At 33.4% G+C, this 19,054-nt stretch overlaps 1 protein-coding gene across 2 annotated transcripts; it reads right to left on the bottom strand.

Annotated features, from left to right (window-relative positions):
• On the bottom strand, positions 9 to 15,889 carry LOC109718313 (phosphatidylinositol/phosphatidylcholine transfer protein SFH8-like). 2 transcript variants are annotated; one of them, XM_020244487.1, is made up of 15 exons: positions 15,716 to 15,889; positions 15,505 to 15,628; positions 13,721 to 14,015; positions 11,723 to 11,822; positions 10,374 to 10,640; positions 4,854 to 4,931; positions 4,662 to 4,763; positions 4,521 to 4,570; positions 4,105 to 4,204; positions 3,913 to 4,011; positions 3,447 to 3,563; positions 2,445 to 2,580; positions 1,218 to 1,615; positions 629 to 703; positions 9 to 479 (listed from the first exon to the last, which is right to left on the bottom strand). In XM_020244487.1, the coding sequence occupies exons 2-15, from the start codon at positions 15,536 to 15,538 to the stop codon at positions 459 to 461; spliced, it is 1,872 nt and encodes a 623-aa protein (XP_020100076.1). In that variant the 5' UTR covers positions 15,539 to 15,628; positions 15,716 to 15,889; the 3' UTR covers positions 9 to 458. The 2 variants fall into 2 exon arrangements, with proteins under 2 accessions (XP_020100076.1, XP_020100077.1); XM_020244488.1 differs by having other exon boundaries at positions 15,505 to 15,618.

The raw sequence follows: 19,054 nt of genomic DNA, 5'->3' as shown, positions 1-19,054 counted from the left end.
ATTCCAAAGATTTAGTAGTCCCAATACTAGGGATACAACTTCCATTGGATGTTTTTACATCTCTGATACAAGGATAAAAAGAAATAAAGAAATAAAATAACAAAGCATAAAGGAGGACTCAGCAAGCGTGTGTGTGTGTATATATAAATATATAATATACCAAAGTTAAAAAAAGTAACTGACTTGATAATCTTTTTGATTACGTTGTTTTACTTATACTATGTCCTCATACTGGGAAACAAACGTGCGAGGGAAAAAAAAAAGAAAAGAAAGGCTATTATAAAGGCATTGCAATAGAAGGGGAAATGAAAATACAATTTATTTATCGCTAGAATCATACGTCGAAACCCAATGATTTTGAAGATACATCCGTAGAATGTCACCTCAAATTCATCTTCTTTTCCTGCTTGTAAAACCTCCACCAGCAGAACAAAGCCGCATAAGCCTCTTCAAACTCTTCAAAAGCAAAATTTGTTCTTCTACAAAAAATTTGTAGCAAGGTACGTAAATTCATCGGTATCATCATTTTTTTAATGTGTTATCAAAAAAATGAAAACAAAAAAAAAAAAAAGCTTTGAATGTAGGACAGCATTGATAAAAAGAGAGGGGGTAGAAAGTGTTAACTAACCCGAAGCTTAGCCTCCTCTTGGCGGTCTATATATGCAAGCAGTTCCTCTTGCCTAATAAGAGCTTCATGCAAAGCCTGTGTAATAAATTAGCACATAAATACGCAAAGTAAAATTGCCGAGTTTGGTAAATACAACACGCTGGTTAAAAATATTGTTCAACATGTACTGGGGAAAATAGAAACCAACAAAGTGAACTAAGGAAAAAAAAAAAACAGGTCATTAACTAATCATCCATATAACAGTTGGGAATATAGTCTAAAAAAATGGTTATAACAATGGATAAATTTATTCAAAAAAAATTTGGCCCACCATGGTAACTATCTAAGATTATAATAACTAACCAAAAAATCCTTTACAAATAGTATGATGATAAAGAGTATTGGATAGACAAGTCTAGACAGAAAAGAGCCCAGAGCCAAAATGAATCACAATAACCATTCTTTTCAGAAAAAGAATGGATACAAGTGGTGAGGAAAAACAAGGCCTAGATTTATGATGCTCTACGGTAGTTATTGTGCATCTGCATAGTCTAGCTAAATATACAAAGCCAACATTAGTCAAGAAGGGAAATGAGTTGCACAACTTTACCTTCTTAGTAACAATGAGCTCGGCTTCTAATGCATCTACTCGGCGAACAGCGGCATTAAGCAACTCTTCCTTCTCAGAAGGCATCTCATGTTGCTTTGCTTGAAGAATCTCGACTTTCTCTTCGAGTTCACCGAGCCTACTCAGAAGTGACGAAAGGAGGTCTACTTGGGTAAATCCTGGAGCGGGCGAAGGCGGGCGGAACTCTTCTTTCGGAACAGAGTCAAATTGAAATGTGGCGTAGTTAGTCTCTGGCTGGGAAGTACTCTGTGGAAGTTTCTTGGTCACGCGACTTGTGATTGCACGTAGGAAAGTCAGAATAGTCAGGATAAATGCCAACAGGGTCGCAATAATTTGAGCCAAGTGACCTTCAGAAGGTTTTGATGTAAGAGAAACAGTATCTGCATTTATGACAATAGCAAACAAAAAACATAGCCATGTTTAGTTATTTATTAAGAATGAAGATAAAGAAAATGGAGTGCGTGACTAGCATATGTATCATATTCAAACTTGTGTAACTAGATCTAAGCAGTTTCATTAGTCTTTTATTGTGAAATTACTAGTGACAAAAATAGAAGTTGAAAAGGCAGAATTAGATAAAATTGGATGTCGTTGATGCTAAATTTAGCAGGCTTAACAACTTGAAATCTGCCCCAAGGAAAAAGATCTAAAGATCAAGATTTAAGAGAACGAAAAAAATGGAAAGATAATTTTTATGTAATCCCTGATTTTGTGGACAGTCTCAAGAAAGGCCCTAACTTTTGTTTTGTCAGGTCAGATAAAACCCTTTACTCTAAGTTTGTTTGTTTTTTTGTTTGTTGTTAATAATAGAAGTTGCCAACAGGCATGTTTAATGGAATCAAGGAAGACACCAAAAGGAATAGTGACTTTTGTCCCTTTATAATGGTTGTCCTTGTGAACTTCATATAAATAAAGTTGAGGACGAAAGTTAGCAATAGTAAATTCCATTAGCAATAGTAACAATTCCACTAGCACTAGTGTTTTTCGAAATTAGGAGTGAGAATATAAAGTTTCCGAGGATATGTTTGTAACAAAATTTTCCTATGTTCCATTGAAAGATCTCAGCAGGGGCTTTTGAAAATAAAAACTCAAAACAACAGATTCATGTAAAAAAGAGGAAGATTAGGGGGCTTTCTTCAAATTTTCTGACAGATCTGGGATTTTTTTGTTCTATTCAAATTTAATTCTTTTAGCTATTGATTCACGAACCTTTAGATCCGAAAAGCCTCTGGTTAGAAGCTTCTTTCTTCCATCCTGCATCAACAGCCTTGTCAACCATGGGAACATGTTCACCACTTTCAGAAAGACCAGTAGGAAAGCTAGCTGCCTTCACCATCTTTGCTTGCTACAAGATAATATGAGAGTAGTTGCTGTGATTACGTTAATAACAACCTATTTGAAAATTCATAACATGTTATAATACAGGGTTAACAACAAAATTGTCAAAAAGTTTGGCCCAAAATTCGATATTCCCTCATAGTTTTAACTGTAATAATTTAGTCAGCACCATCATTAGACTCATAAAATTGAAACTTAAAGATGAAACTGAAACTGAAGTCAAACTTCAGGGCTAAGCTTGAAGTTAAGATCAAACTTCAGAATTGAAATGATACTGATGATGAAACTGATATCAGAGTAAGACTTCTGGATTAAATTGTTACAATTCGAACCAGCGGACAAAATTGAAACCAAAGCCAAATTTTAGAGACCATACTTATAACCAACTCTACTATATCACAAGAAATACTGATTGCAAGAACAGTTTATTAAAGAAACAAATGTTCAATACAAGACATCCGAAACACTTTTGGTCCTATGTGCTTTGACTTTTACTAGATACGAAGCACGTTCAACCTCATTTCCTTCTCTAGAAATTCACCTTCTCCTACCTAGATCACCTATTTTTCCCAGAGTGTGTTTTTGTAAAACAACTAGTAGTTTCAAAATCAAATACAGAACAATTGTTGAAATCTACCTGTGCTACTTTTCGACCAACTCAACAAACTCAATCCCATATAGTCACTTGGAACTTTAAAAAGTACATAAATTAACATTCATATCCTTCTGAAATTCTCTAACTTACTTTGTAACAGACACTACCTTTATACGCATGGTTAGCTTATAAGAAAAGAGTTGCCAAGATAGTATCCTAATTAAAAAAATAAAATGTCAACATATAAAATAGAAAATGTCATCAGAGAATCAACTCACCTCTTCGCGAACTGGGGTCAATTGAGGGTGAGAAATATAAGTTCTCAATGCTTTTGGTGAGGAAATGTCTTCAGCATCTGAACCAGACTCCGCAGTAGATGTATCACTACCCTTTTTCTACTCCAAAAAGAAGAAACTGATTTTAGCAGGGGATTTTGCAAAATCAACCAATAGGTTTCTCTTAATTAAGCAGTCTAATCCACTTCCTCTGCTGCTAACATTTTCAAAAAAAATCTTTCTGTATAGACTAAAATTAATTGCATGCATCAGGTATTTCAGTTAGGGGCATCTTGGTCCACAGAAAAATTTTGGTCCAAAAATTCTAAAACTGAAAAAAGTGGGTACATTTGTGAAATAAAAAAAATATGTGAATCATTTTCTACAAAATAGCAGTTTTCATTCATTAGCAACTTATTTTCAATAGGGAAATAAGTTAAAAAAGAAAAAGGATTGTACGAAGTCTTACTCCTGTGTATTGTGGTTTAGCATAAGCAATGATTTTTCCCTCGCCATTGGATACAGTTACAATTTGCCTACCATATTGTGCTTCACCACAAAGGACCATCTACATATAACAGCAAAAATTCCTTAAAATTAAAAGACAAAATTGAGAATATAATATGTATAAGTAAAAAAGAGATGGTTAACAAACAGAAACCTTCAATATGTTTGGGTCCTTCCAAGGGCCTTTCTCTGCCTTAAGGCATCCTCCATGTTCGGGACAAGTACAAGAACCACCAAGAAATTCCGGAAGCTCACTGAATAAATTTACAAAAGGAAAGGTGTTAATCATGAAACAAAATTGAGGGCTTTTACATATATATATATATTCGCACAAAAGTCAACTATTTACTATGCACCACTATAAAATCTGGAATCTCATGTATGGCCATTGAAAATGAAATCTCTTACATCTAAGTTGGGAAATATCCAATTCATGGAGGAAAGCTGAAAGTTATCAAGAAAAAAGTAAAATAGAGGCAAAATTTTCTTGTAAAGCAAGGGTCAGTAATGCAAGAAATTAAGTTTCAAAAGGCATATACATATATCATGCAAAATTTTCAAGGCACCAACCTGGAATCAATTATTTCAGCCAGCTTGCTTTGGAATTTGGTCCCAAGGACCTGAAAAAGAAAATTGCGAAGTAATTCAATTTACATTCTCAGAAATTCAAGAGAAAAAACTGAACTTCACGGTTAGATCACAATTGCCTACATGTATCTTCGAAGTAGTCTTTGGATCGAGGAAAGACTTCACAGTGTTCCATAAAAGCCTGAATCCTGGGCCAGCATTAACGATGAACATTCGGTATAATGTCTGCACGAATAGTTATTCTTGTAAGAATTATCTTCAATAACAATCTTGTGTCCATTAAGTCCATAGAATAGGAAAAAAGAATTCGCAAACCTCAGGGTAGTTATCATTGTCAATCTTCTGCAGCCGCACAATTAGTTCTCGTGCAGTTTTACTGAAGTTCTTCAAGCCCTACAGGGCACACAAAAATTATAGAAGGCACACACGAAAAAAGAGAAATTTACATGTATAGCATGGAAATTATCTATTTAAATATATCGCCTTGCAAATTTGATTTTACATGGGTTCTTCAAAAAAATAAATATTCGGTACATATAAATACCCTTGTACATACAAAAACGCCCATTGAACCTTCTTTCATAAGAATACTACTAACACATGACTTCCCGACCAAATATTTAAGAATGAAAAAAAATGCATCTTTCAAGGATTATAGATGAAATTTCAGATTTTACGACTATTTGCAAGTACATACATACATACATACATACACACATATATATATATATATATATATATATATATATATATATATATACACATATATATATATATATATACACATATATATATATATATATATATATACATATATATATATATATATATGAGTACGGCTATGGTGCTTGTAAAAGCACCAAGCACTTGGTGCTTATAAATTTTTTTACCGTTAGATCTACGCCTTTGATCATTTTCAACCGTTAGATTATACTATTCAACCAACCACCCACTCAACCCTAGGGGGATCACATCATCCTAACCGCACATTTCTTAATCCAATGACCAAAAATTTACAAGCACCGATAACTTGATACTTTTAAAGCATAGGAGCTCAATTCTGTATATATATATAGAGAGAGCAGGGCTGCTGTGCTCTCAGGAGCACGGAGGCCTCCGTGCTCCTGAGCCGTTTTCAATGATGGAATTTTCAAATCGACGATCGGCTCCGTTAGACTTGATCTAGGGTATTTGAAGTTTCTAGAAAATAATTTTTGTGTTTTTTTCATATCATTTACCTAGTGATCGAAAGGATTCAAAATCAATAATTTTTAATGGTTGATATCTGCCGTTTTCAAGTTTAACGGTGTAGAAGTATTCAAATCAAATGAAATTTTGATACAAAATTCTTTATACTATCTACAACAAAATCAATATTTTTGATCGAAAATTTTAGTGCTACATCATCACTTTTTATAGGATTTTTATTTTCAGACGTTAAAAATTATTGATTTTGAATCCTTTCGATTGCTAGGTTAATAATATCGAAAAATCGCAAAAATTATTTTCTAGAAACTTCAAATACGCTAGATCAAGCCTAACGGAGACGATCGTTGATTCGGAAATTCCATCATCGAAAACGGCTCAGGAGCACGGAGGCCTCCGTGCTCCTAAGAGCACAGCAGTCCTGCTCTCTCTATATATATATACAGAATTGAGCTCCTATGCTTTAAAAGTATCAAGTTATCGGTGCTTGTAAATTTTTGGTCATTGGATTAAGAAATGTGCGGTTAGGATGATGTGATCCCCCTAGGGTTGAGTGGGTGGTTGGTTGAATAGTATAATCTAACGGTTGAAAATGATCAAAGGCGTAGATCTAACGGTAAAAAAANGGCTAAAAATAAAATTATCATAAAAAATGGTGATAAAAGACTTGAATTTAAGATCAAAGGTACTGATCTTACTCTAAATAGTGAAAAGAATTTTCTATAAAAATTTCATCAGATTTGGATTGTTTTACACTGTTAAATTCACAAACGCATCAAATCGATCATTAAAATTGTCAATTTTGAGACCTTTTGATCACTAGCCAAATGATATCGAAAAATTATAAAATTTAGTTTCCAAATACTTTTAATAGTGTAGATCAAGTCTAACGGAGCCGATCGTCGATTTGGAAGCCACATCATTGAAAACAACTTAGTAGCACGAAGGTCTCTGTGCTATTGATAGTATAGCAACCTAGCTCTATATATATATATATATATATATATATATATTAACGACCGGTACGGGATTCTTGCTAGTTTAACAATGTAAAAAAAGCGAAATCAGTTGAATTTTTGATAGAAAATTCTATTCACTATCTAGATAAAGATAAATAACTCCGATCTTAAATTGGAGGATCCGATCATCCATTTTTAGGACATCGTTCGATTTTGACCGTTCATTTTATGCCCGCTTGGTGGACTTTATTATGATTTCGAAAAATTATGAAATTTATTTTTTAAAAGTTTTAAACACTCTAAATCATATTTAACGGAGTAGAACATCTATTCAGAAGCTCTATCATCAAAAACAACTTATGAGTACGAAGGGCTCTATTCTCATAAGAGTATAGCAGCCTTCTCTCTCTATATATATACTATATATATAGCTAGACTGGTATACTATCGATAGCACGGAGGCCTCCGTACTATCAAGATGTTTCCAATGATGCAGCTTCCAAATCGACGATCGGCTTCGTTAGACTTGATCTACACTATTAAAAGTATTTGAAAACTAAATTTTATAATTTTCGACATCATTTGGCTAATGATCAAAAGGTCTCAAAATTGACAATTTTAATGGTCGATGTGATGCGTTTGTGAATTTAACGGTGTAAAATAATCCAAATCTGATGAAATTTTTATAGAAAATTTTTTCACTATTTAGTGTAAGATCAATACCTCTGATATTAAATTCAAGTCTTTTATCATCATCTTTTATGAGATTTTTATTTCTAGGCATTCATTTTTAGACTAGGTAAATGATGTCGAAATTTGAAATTTAGTTTCCAAATACTTTCGATAATGCAAATAAAGTCTAACGGAGTCGATCGTTGATTTGGGAGCTACATCATTGAAAACAACTTGGTAGTATGTAGATCTTCGTGCTACCGATAGTATACCAGCCTAACTCATATATGTAATATATATATATATATGAGAAAACTTCAAATACCACCCCTATGGTTTCACACTTTCTCACTTTAGTACCCTGTGGTTTAAAGTGTATCAATTTAGTGCCCTGCAGTTTCATTTTTATCTTTTTATTATCGATTTCACTAATTTTTGTTGTTAAATCAGTGACAAAGTTAAAACTAAAGAGTACTAAAGTGAATATTTGATAAACCTAGGTGGGGAATCTGAAATTTTTTATATATAATTTAACAAAATATTAACGGAAAAGCTGACGAAAGATAAAAATGAAACCACATGACACTAACTTGATACACTTTAAACCACAGGGTACTAAAGTGAGAAAGTGCGAAACTACAATGCTGGTATTTGAACTTTACCCTATATATATATACAGAATTGGGCTAGAATACTATTAATAGTATTTGACCTTTTTTGCTATCCAGTTTTTAACATTTAGATAAAAAAATTGTAGTGTTAGGATAATAGTCATCCCCTAGGGTTTAGTAGTGGTCCCCCTAGGGTTGAGTAGGTGCTTAGTTGAATAGTATGATCTAAAGGATGAAATTGATCAAAGTGTAGATCTAACGGCTAAAAAATCGATAGTAAAATAGCCCAAATACTATTAATAGTATTCCAGCTCAACTCGTATATATATATATATATATATAGACACATAATATAGAGTCCAACTACTATACTCTTATGAGTATAGAGCATAGACCCCTTTATACTTATAAATTTTCAGCTATTACATCTACCATTTTGACCATTTCCACCCATTAGATCATACTATTCAACCAACCAACCACCTACTCAATCCGAGGGATCCACTATCATCCTAATCGGCGACCACTATCATCTTAACCGCATATCCCTTCATCCAACAGTCGAAAACCTATGAGTACAAAGGGATTTATACTCATAAAAGTATAGTAACCCTAGCCTATAATATATTTATATATATAGATAGATAGATAGAGAGAGAAAGAGAGTAGAGCTACTATACTCTTATGAGTATAGAGTTGTTTTCCATAATGGAGCTTCCAAATCGAGGATCCACTCCGTTAAATATGATGTAGCGTATTTGAAACTTCTAAAAAATAAATTTCATAATTTTTCGAAATCATAATAAAGTCCATCAAGCGGGCATAAAATGAATGGTCAAAATCGAACGACGTCCTAAAAATGGATGATCGGATCCTTCAATTTAAGATCGGAGTTATTGATCTTTATCTAGATAGTGAATAAATTTTTTTTATCAAAAATTCAACCAATTCCGATTCTTTTACATTGTTAAACTAGCAAGTATCCTATACCGACCATTAAAAATTATCAATTTTGAGATTTTTTGATCGTAAGGTAAATGATGTCAAAGTATTATAAAATTTGATTTCTAGAAGTTTTAAATGCTCTAGATGACGTTTAACGGTATGGATCGTCGATTCGGAAACTTTATAATCGAAAACGATTTATGAGTACGAAGGCGATCGTACTCACAACAGTATAGTAGCCGGACTCTATATATATATATATATATATATAGAGAGAGAGAGAGAGAGAGAGAGAGTAGGGCTACTATACTATTATGAGTATTGGGCCCTTCGTACTCATAAGTTGTTTTCGATGATGGAGCTTCCGAATTGACGATCCACTCCGTTAAACATGATCTAGAGTATTTGAAACTTCTAAAAAATAAATTTCGTAATTTTTCGAAATCATAATAAAGTCCATCAAGCAAGCATAAAATGAACGGTCAAAATCGAACGATGTCTTAAAAATGGATGATCGAATCCTTCAATTTAAGATCGGAGTTATTGATCTTTATCGAGGTAGTGAATAGAATTTTCTATCAAAAATTCAACCTATTCGGATTCTTTTGCACTATTAAACTAGCAAGTATTCCATACCGGCCGTTAAAAATAGTCAATTTTGTGAGCTTTTGATCGTAAGGTAAATGATGTCGAAAAATTATGAAATTTGATTTCTAGATGTTTCAAATGCTCTAGATAANGAAATAAAATAAAGCGGATAACGTGCTATCCATCTCTCAAGTGCATCGTGCTATTAATAGCATAGTAACCGGACTCCTATAGAACTAGGCTAATATACTATTAATAGCACCAAGTTATTGGTGCTACCAAGTTTTTGGCCATTGGATTAAGAGATGTGCGGTTAGGATGATGTGGGCCCCCTAGGGTTGAGTGGGTGATTGGTTGAATAGTATGATCTAACGGATGAAAATGATCAAAAGGGTAGATCTAACGGCGGAAAACTTGGTAGCACCAAGTGCTTCGTGCTATTAATAGCATAGTAGCCGGACTCTATATATATATATACACAAATGTAATATATATATATATATATATATATATATATATATATATATATATATATATATAGAGTCCAACTATGGTGCTTGTAAAAGCACCAAGCACTTAGTGCTTGTAAGTTTTTTACCGTTAGATCTACCTCGGATCATTTTCAACCATTAGATTATACTATTCAACCAACCACCCACTCAACCCTAGGGGGCCCACATCATCCTAACCGCATATTTCTTAATCCAATGGCTAAAAATCTACAAGCACCAATAACTTGGTACTTTTAAAAGCATAGAAGCTCAATTCTATATATATATATATATATATGCGTAAGCCATACAAACAAAGCTTTATTTTTTTGCAATGGTGCATATATATGTAGCACAACATACCACGCCTTGAACATCTAGAATAGTTGTACTTGAATCGATATGCTTTTTTGCAGCGATTGAACATGCCGGGAACTTGATTGAGAAGCTTCTCTCAAACTCCCTTACGTGGTATCTTACGTATCTATCCATAGTTGTCACTTGCATAAGCTTGTTCGGGTCGACTTTTCCCAGCCTTTCAATATAAACAGGCCTCCCCTCTTTGTCCACCCCATGGTAACCATGAGGATAGTACTGTAGAACTTCACTCAACTCAGTGTACTCAAAATCCTGTTCAGAAATAAAAGTTAAAAAACAATCAACTCTGTTATTATTGAAACTGTTATCATAAACTGAAAGGAGGTAGATAGATATATTTACTAAGGGCATCAACCATACCAAACCATAGGAATCAAAATTTCTAATAACTGGTTGAGCCATAGGATGAAAACAGAAAATTTCAAACCGAAAAATCCAGTCGGTTTGGGTACTTCAGTAACAAAATCATACCAAAAAAGACAGTAGATAAGACATGGACTATTTTCCAGTTTAATTTTAGTGATTACCAAAAGTAGTCCAGTTTCATGTAATGTTCTAGTAAAATGCATAAAAAAAGTTCAAGAAGCAAATCAAACAAGTTTCCAGCCTGAACCTCCAAACGAAACAGCACGATATCTACCATTGTGCTACTTCCGCAGTCGCAATAGAAGCTGACAGCTGACAGCACATTATATCCAAAGATCAGAGAGCAGGCAAAATGAACTAGATCAAACCGACTTTTTCAGTTCTGTTTTGGTTCAGTCTTAGTCTATTACAGTTCGGTTTTGGTTCAGATTCACTTAAGTGGCTGAACATGGTGAATTAGTTTCCCCCCGACAAACCAACCAGAAGCAAACCATTGTCGACCCTTAAATATCTTTATGGATATTTTAGAATAATAAACTAACAATAAACCAATTAGATGATATGTAATTGATTGTCCTTGTAAACAAAATTGTTGGAATGCGTTGACTCAGTATTCTACAATTAAAAAAAACATTAATAAACGAATTTAAATTTCAAATGTTATCTTCATTTCAAATTGGAAATTTGAAAAAGAATGTGCAAACTTTGATCAGACACTTTTATAGGATGTAACATGAACCAAGACTCAGCAAACTACAATGATTGATACGGGAGTTTGCCGGAGATAGCCAAGTTTAATAACATTTCCCTCGATTAGGAGAAGTAATTCTCAAATGGCAGCTAGTTTTAGAAATAATAGAAAAGAAAAGAGTTACCTATTTTCGAAGTAATAGTTCTACTTTTGATATTTAATATTTATCAACATCCATGGATCTTCTGAAAGATGATTGAAGGAATTACAAAAGTACCTCTACGATAGTATCAGTACCATACTCCTTCCTCCATTGAAGCATATCAGCCCACATGTGCTTCGCTTTCTCAATATCGAATTTCCTTGCTTTCAAAAATCTATAGGCAGAAATGACGTAAGACATCAAAATACAGTTATTTTGGAAAACAAGTAGTGCTTTAATATCGAATAAATATGTTTAATTATAGGAGCATTTAATAAACTTTCTTTTGACAAAATAAAGTTAGAATATCCTCACAATGTTTGAAAATTGAGCGACCAAATACTGGTATTCATTTAGGGGATCACCTCTAATTTCACACTCTTATGTTATCATGTCTTTTTCTTTTCTTACCAATGCATTAAAATATGATTTGCACTCCTATCTCCCTCACAGTTCAGCAGTTCGGAATAGTTTTGGGAGTAGCTTCTTTATTATAGAAAGCACAAATTTTAGAAGCCAGGAGTTTGGCAAACAGAAGGCTAGGAGGTGTGAACTTTGAATGTTGCAAAAGAACGCTAAAATGAACTTTTGGGCCGCAGAATTAGAAGCTCCAAAATGAAACTCCACTTACTAAAAAGGATTTAATACAAAAGTTATTAATGTTTCTTCAAAATGCTATAGACAAGCTGCAATTGCAGAAGCTTCAGCCAAACCAAACAAGACCTGAATACAAGGTGCCTTGATCTGTGAAGGTAATAAGGGACAAAATATGGCTGCATAATTGATGTCGTAAAAGGAGAGGCCAGGCAGTAGATTATAAAATTGAAAGAATCAGAACACTAACAAATGTGCTATCCCCTTTTCCAACTACTTAACCCAAAAAAAAAAAAATTAAAATAAAAAATAAAAAATCCTACAATGGAATTTGCAGGTTCAATTGGTTTCATCTTCCAATAAAACCTCAAAGAGTTAAGGTTGCATATAAGATCGTAGGAGAGCATTGTACTGTGTATGCACAGCTTTCCACCAAACCATAAAACAAGCTATTAGAAGAAGAAGAACTTCATTGTACTATGTGTGCACTACTTTCAGCCAAACCATAAAACAAGCTATTAGAAAAGGCAGATGAGATAGAACATCATGTTATAGCAACATCAGTATATTATATAGGCACAATAAATTTCTATTTGAAGGAAGCTTGTGCAGTAAATAATAGAGTAAAAGGTGGTGGATGCACTCATCAAAAGTCTAAATCTTAATGGAAGCACCGAAGTAGGTATAGGTGCACCGTCATTGCCATGTTTCTGCTCAGGTGAAAGCAGTCTACATATACTACGATAAGGTGAGTAAGTTGCTTACTTGGCTCTATATGTTACTCTCAATATGGAAGAAATCCAAGACCAAAAGGGGATCAGTAATAGGAAAATTTTAGAGTGGGTTGCTTGCTCTACTTCAAGCAGAAGTGAAAGGCAAAAAGGATAAGAAAAGGAACTAATCATTAGTTGCCCACAACTTTTTCAATTTAGACACTATGATAGCAAGCATTAATTCCATATGCTATTAGTTTTTACCACAAAAACATAAGCTAAACCAGCCATAATCCTCTCTGACCATTTAAATAACAAGTTATTTTTTCCCACGTCTTGCTTAACCAACTTATCAAAGGCTCTTGTGTCTTAAGCTCAGCTGCATATAGGTGTTGGTTTCCACAAAAAAGCGAACAAGACAAAACATGGTTGAATTTCTAAATATGTATTCCAGCAAAATCATATTTCTATTAAAAACCCCTTGTAAAATCTTAATGTTCATATATGCCCTTCAAAAGTGAATTTACTTACATAAAAACCATATCTTAAGTGGGGGGGTCATCTGAATCAAGGGGAAAAGCCGGTTTTGCAATATAAAAGGTTTTTAAAGAGGTAAATACTTTGTTAGTATGCATTTAAGAAATTAATTTTCTTCAAATTTTACAAAGGGCATTGATGTAAAAAGATAATTTAGCAGGTACGAATTGAAATATCTCAAGCATAACTTACACATTCAAAGTATTGAAAAAAAGAAATCTTGAGTTACCTCAACATCATGTGATAATCATCATGCTTTGCAGGAAGCAATTCATCCAAAAGTAGTGACTGGCGAAATGCGTCAACAGCTTGTAGCTCTTCAATATCCCGAACATCTTCTATTGAGACGACTCGACTTTCACTCTTCCTTCTGTTCTTTTTCTTTAGAGAGTGCCTGAACTTAGTCGAAGCATTTATGGCTTTCTTCTTTAGGGAGCCGATTCTCGTCCTCCTCTCATCTTCCGAGTTCTCGACGTCTGACTTGCGTTCTCTTCGTTCATCATGACTTGAAAACCCCTCAAAACCTAAAACAAAGAAATCATTGCAGTTCAATTGAACAAAATAATAATACTACAGATCTCTGAATTATAATGATGCAACAAGCTCTCAGAAAGGCAACAAGAACGTGTGCATAGAGCACACTTTTATCTTTAGACAAAGTTCAGATGACAGAAAGTGAATTAAGGCCAACATTTTTTTTCCGAAACTAAGTGAACAAAAAAAATTTAAAAAATCAATGTACTTCAGGGTCAATTTACAAGAAAACTAACATCACATCTCTTGTCCAATACCATCATACAGACTGCCGACGACATAGCTTGCATAGAAATGCAACTCCGAAGAAATTAGCGAAGCTTAATGAAGAAAAAAAGAAATTCCTGAGGCATCCCTGAAAACCTCCCCTAAGTTGACAGTTAAGGCTTGGAGCAACAAAAGGTTCATTTGGCATCTTCTCATGTTGGGAGGATTTGTGACTTTCGAAGAATTTATGTATAAAATGTGCAACAAGAAGAGCTTCAAATATCTAAACATGATTCATTTTGAGGGACACCAAATTAGCTACACTAAAATCACGACAGACATATCAAGCACATGCAATTTTATTGTCAGTAATCAGCTCAAAAAAAAAAAATATAGATAAGTCCCCATCTTTAATGCAGAGGGCTAACCTAGCTAGTGCTTAGATAGAAAAGGAGGGCTCCAAATGCCCCATAAATTGCAGTCGTTAACCAATTATTCAGTATAGATGTCCAAACAGACAAATGAAAATCAAGATTGTTAAAATATTATCTTAAAGAACACAAAAATGTATAAGGATACACTTTGTTCTGTCAGTCACATACAGTTTGAAATATCCAGGATGGTCCACATAGGAACTGTTCAAATTATGGCAAGTCCCTAATTTTGTAATCGTAAATCAAATTTGACAGGTTCAACTACACCAAATCCCCTTCAATAAAATTGCTAGCCAGATTATCAATTTTCTTACAATGTGTTTGTAATGTTAACAAAGATTATTAGCTCAAATAAAAGAATCAACAAGGGGAATAAATATATAATAATCAACTGCAACCTCAACATTAGCTGGCCCAAAAATCAAATACTAGAAGAATACCCATGCATGCGCTTTGAAAATCATTAAGTGGATATTTGAAAACGCATCAAATGCATGGTTAGGGCAAGAATAAACAAAGAACTACATCTGTATCAAATCTAATTTTAATACAGATTAATACATTTTTGTTTATTATACTGCACTAAACCAGCTGTTCCATGATAATCCTAAAAGAAATATAAGTGGATCGCAGTGGATAACGCAAGAGAACATTCCTTAGAAAGCACAATTCCATGACCAAATTCAGCCGAAAAAAGAAAAGTAAACCCCCTAAAAACTACCAAACAAACCTAAATTTCTGAGAAATTAACCGGATTAAACCCTAATTATCTCAAACGAAGCAAATCAAAACACAAAAAAGGAATCGAAATCCAGCTAGGGTTTGTGCCAAAACTCACAAGGCCTCGCGAAGCGATCGAGGGGGCCCGACATGTCCGAACGGCGATCCGACCACCGACGCGACGGGAACAGGCTCGGATCCTCGGGATTTGCGAGATCGCGATACGGATCACCTAGAGGAAGCTGCATTCCCATCAGAAACCCTAAAAAAACCCTAGAAAAACCAACGGATCGAACATCGACATGCATATGAGATGGAGATCGGAGTACCTCGAAACGATCGCCGCGAGAGGCGGATCGAGGTGGCGCGCGGCGGCGGAGGCGGCTGCTGCAAGAGCTCGGGGTAGTTGTCGCGAGCTCGTAGAGAGAGGAGAGAGGAGAGAGGAGAGGAGAGAGGAGAGAGAGGAGAGAGAGATTCGTAGGAAAGGGATAAAAGAAGAGGAAAAGTAAAAAATCGCCGGGTTGCCGATTCCTCGGCGGAGAAATCGGAGGATTTTTTTTGGTTATTTTTAAATTTAATTTTTATACAAGCTTTTAATTCTTACAAATTATTTTGAACTCCAATCATTATTAAATCAGTGGGAGAATTATTCTACTAGCGGCGTGGGCCCCACTTCTCTGTACCCTTCTCTGTACCGTGCCACGTGGCGCGTCCCAATTACGGGCCCCCGCCGGCGTAGGAATTTTTTTCGTAGCCGCAGTCTATAAATCTTAAAAAAACCAACCATTGCTATCCCGCCACGTCATCACAAAATCAGTCCTGTAGTAGACTCGGTCTACGCATATTTCTATTGGCGTTATGCATTCTTTGTTTCTGAGCGAATTATTTAATTATTAACGTATTTTAAATTAAATTATATTATTTGTTGGTAGAGGCAGCAGGTAATGATATGGTCCAGCGCAACGGCTAATAAATAACGTCTTCGAATGACCGCGACGTCATATTTTTGAACGTTATGAAATTGATTGATAATTAAAAGGATTGATTATAAAATAAATCCTTTCTATAAAATAAATCAATTTGATATTTTAAAATAAATCTATATAGAAAAAATTTAAAATAAATCTTATATATATAACATAAATCCTTTGATTGATAATAAAAGGATTGATTATAAAATAAATCTATATTTTAGCGTATGGCTTAAACACCTTTCTATATAAAAAATTTAAACTTATATTAAATTTACATTTTAGTTTTATCTCAAACTGATCTCTTCCGTTATAATTTTTTCTTTAATTTTGAAGACGGCATATTAGGATAGTATAGTTTTAACCTCATTTAAGCTCCATCAAGCATAAATTCTAGAATGAAAACCCAAAAAACACATTCACGCAAGAGAATTTAAGGTGGTGTTTGGTCGGAAAACAAGCGAGGGAATAAACTCTTATTCTCCTACTTATACCCAAACATCACTTGGGAAGCCCGAAAATAGCAGTTTTGATTTTAGAGAATAAGTCGATATAAGTCTAAAACTGTTATTCCAGCATTTTTGGAGAACAAGCTTGTTCCAACTTAAGAACTAAGTTAAAATAAGGGAAAACTTCAGATACCTCCGTGGTTTTGCACTTTCTCACTTTAATATCATGTGGTTTAAAATGTATCAAGTTAGTACCCTATAGTTTCGCACTTTCTCACTTTAGTACCTTGTGGTTTCATTTTTGTATCAAGTTAGTATCCTGTGGTTTCAATTTTCTCTTTTTATTATCCATTTCGGGGTATATAATTTAACGAAATATTAAACCACGGGTACTAAAGTGAGAAAGTGCGAAACCACATAGCACTAACTTGATACACTTGAAACCACAGGGTTCTAAAGTGAGAAAGTGCGAAACCACGGGTACTAACTTGATACACTTTAAACCACAGAATACTAAAGTGAGAAAGAGCGAAACCACTGGGAGGTATTTGAAGTTTCCCAAAAATAATTAATAATATATACTATTAATTAATAATTTAATTAACCATAGTTAATAGAATAATTAGATTGGTCAAATATTAGATTAATTAAAATAACTAAAATTATATTTATTTTAAAGGGAAACTTTAAATACCCCTGTGGTTTCGCACTTTCTCACTTTAGTACCCTGTGNTCACATTTCCAGCTAAGTGTGGTTTCGCACTTTCTCACTTTAGTACCCTATAGTTTAAAGTGTATCCATTTAGCACCCTGTAATTTTGCACTTTCTCACTATAGTACTATATGTTTTCAAGTGTATCAAGTTAGTACCCCGTGATTTTATTTTTGTATCAAGTTAGTACCCTGTGGTTTCAATTTTTTTTTAATTATCCATTTCAGGGTATATAATTTAACGAAGTATTAAACCACAGGGTACTAAAGTGAGAAAGTACGAAACCACAAGGTACTAACTTGATACACTTGAAACCACAGATACTAAAGTGAGAAAGTGCGACACCACAGGGTACTAACTTGATACACTTTAAACCACAGGGTACTAAAGTGAGAAAGTGCAAAACCAAGGGGTATTTGAAGTTTCCCCATTATTTTATTAGTTAATAGTTAATATTTACGTTTATCTTGCAGTATTTTTGATTAATACTAATAGTTAATTAAATAACTCAAATTATTATTTAATTAATATTTTCTATTAATTAATTAGATTTTTTACATAATTATCCAAATTAAATAATTTACTAACTAATTAAAAATATAACTTATTTTTTATAATTAATTAATTTAACTAATATAAATAATTATCTAATAATAATATTTATTAATTTATTACAATATTCATAGCTAATAAATTTATTAATTTATTAAATTATTTTTAATACATATTTTATGTTAATTAATTAGATAAAATATTATAATTTTAAAACTATAATTATTCTTTTTCTCACTATTCCACTCTAACTAGTCAAATGCTATTTTTTTTTAATTTCTGTGAACAAATCAATTTTCATTCAAATGCAAAATTTATTTAGCTCCTGCTTATACCTATTTCTGGAATAAGCTTTTCTTATAATCGAATCCAACGAAACTTAAATAGGGAGCTCCCAACGAGTCCTCATTTACTCCCCATCTACTGTCATATCTCAAAATAGCATCCATTTCAAAATGCTACTAATCAGATCAGTAAGATTTTGGGTTCCAAGTAATGGATCCAAAATTAATAAACCAGATCCGATTTTTTAGTTGACTTGTTTTTTGAAATATGTCCTGTTTAGACATACAGAAGTGTTAGTTTTTGGCGGTCAATATGAGATTTGCTTGTTTAATGATGTAGAGCAACCCAAACTGTTTGAATTTTTGATAAATTTTTTTTTTATATACTATTTAGATAAGTTTGGTGACTTTGATCATAAATTGAAAATGTCTAACCTTTATTTTTAAAAGGTTATTTATTTTTAACCGTTCATTTTTTGACTTTTCGATGGATTTGATAATATTTCAAAATTTACAAAATTTAATTTTTAAATATTTTGGATAGTGTAATTCAATTTGAACGGTGTCGTTTATCAATTTGGAGTTCCGATCATCCAAAATGGTTTGATAGAATAAAGAATTCTATCCTTTTAAAAAAATAGTAGCTGGACTCTTTCTCTCTCTCTCTCTCTCTCTTTCTATATATATATATATATATATA

This window comes from Ananas comosus, linkage group 12 (assembly GCF_001540865.1).
Source record: "Ananas comosus cultivar F153 linkage group 12, ASM154086v1, whole genome shotgun sequence".
NCBI lineage: Eukaryota > Viridiplantae > Streptophyta > Magnoliopsida > Poales > Bromeliaceae > Ananas > Ananas comosus.
This window is presented reverse-complemented; position numbering and strand designations above follow the sequence as displayed.

What these genes read in the sequence shown, in the direction of transcription:
- LOC109718313 (XM_020244487.1), bottom strand. Translation starts at nt 15,538, where the DNA reads ATGTCGGGCCCCCTCGATCGCTTCGCGAGGCCTT. An exon ending in GATTATCACATGATGTTGAG is followed by an intron (nt 11,823 to 13,720) that starts GTAACTCAAGAT and finishes TTCTGCCTATAG; the next exon opens with ATTTTTGAAAGCAAGGAAAT. An exon ending in AAGAGGAGGCTAAGCTTCGG is followed by an intron (nt 480 to 628) that starts GTTAGTTAACAC and finishes AATTTTTTGTAG; the next exon opens with AAGAACAAATTTTGCTTTTG.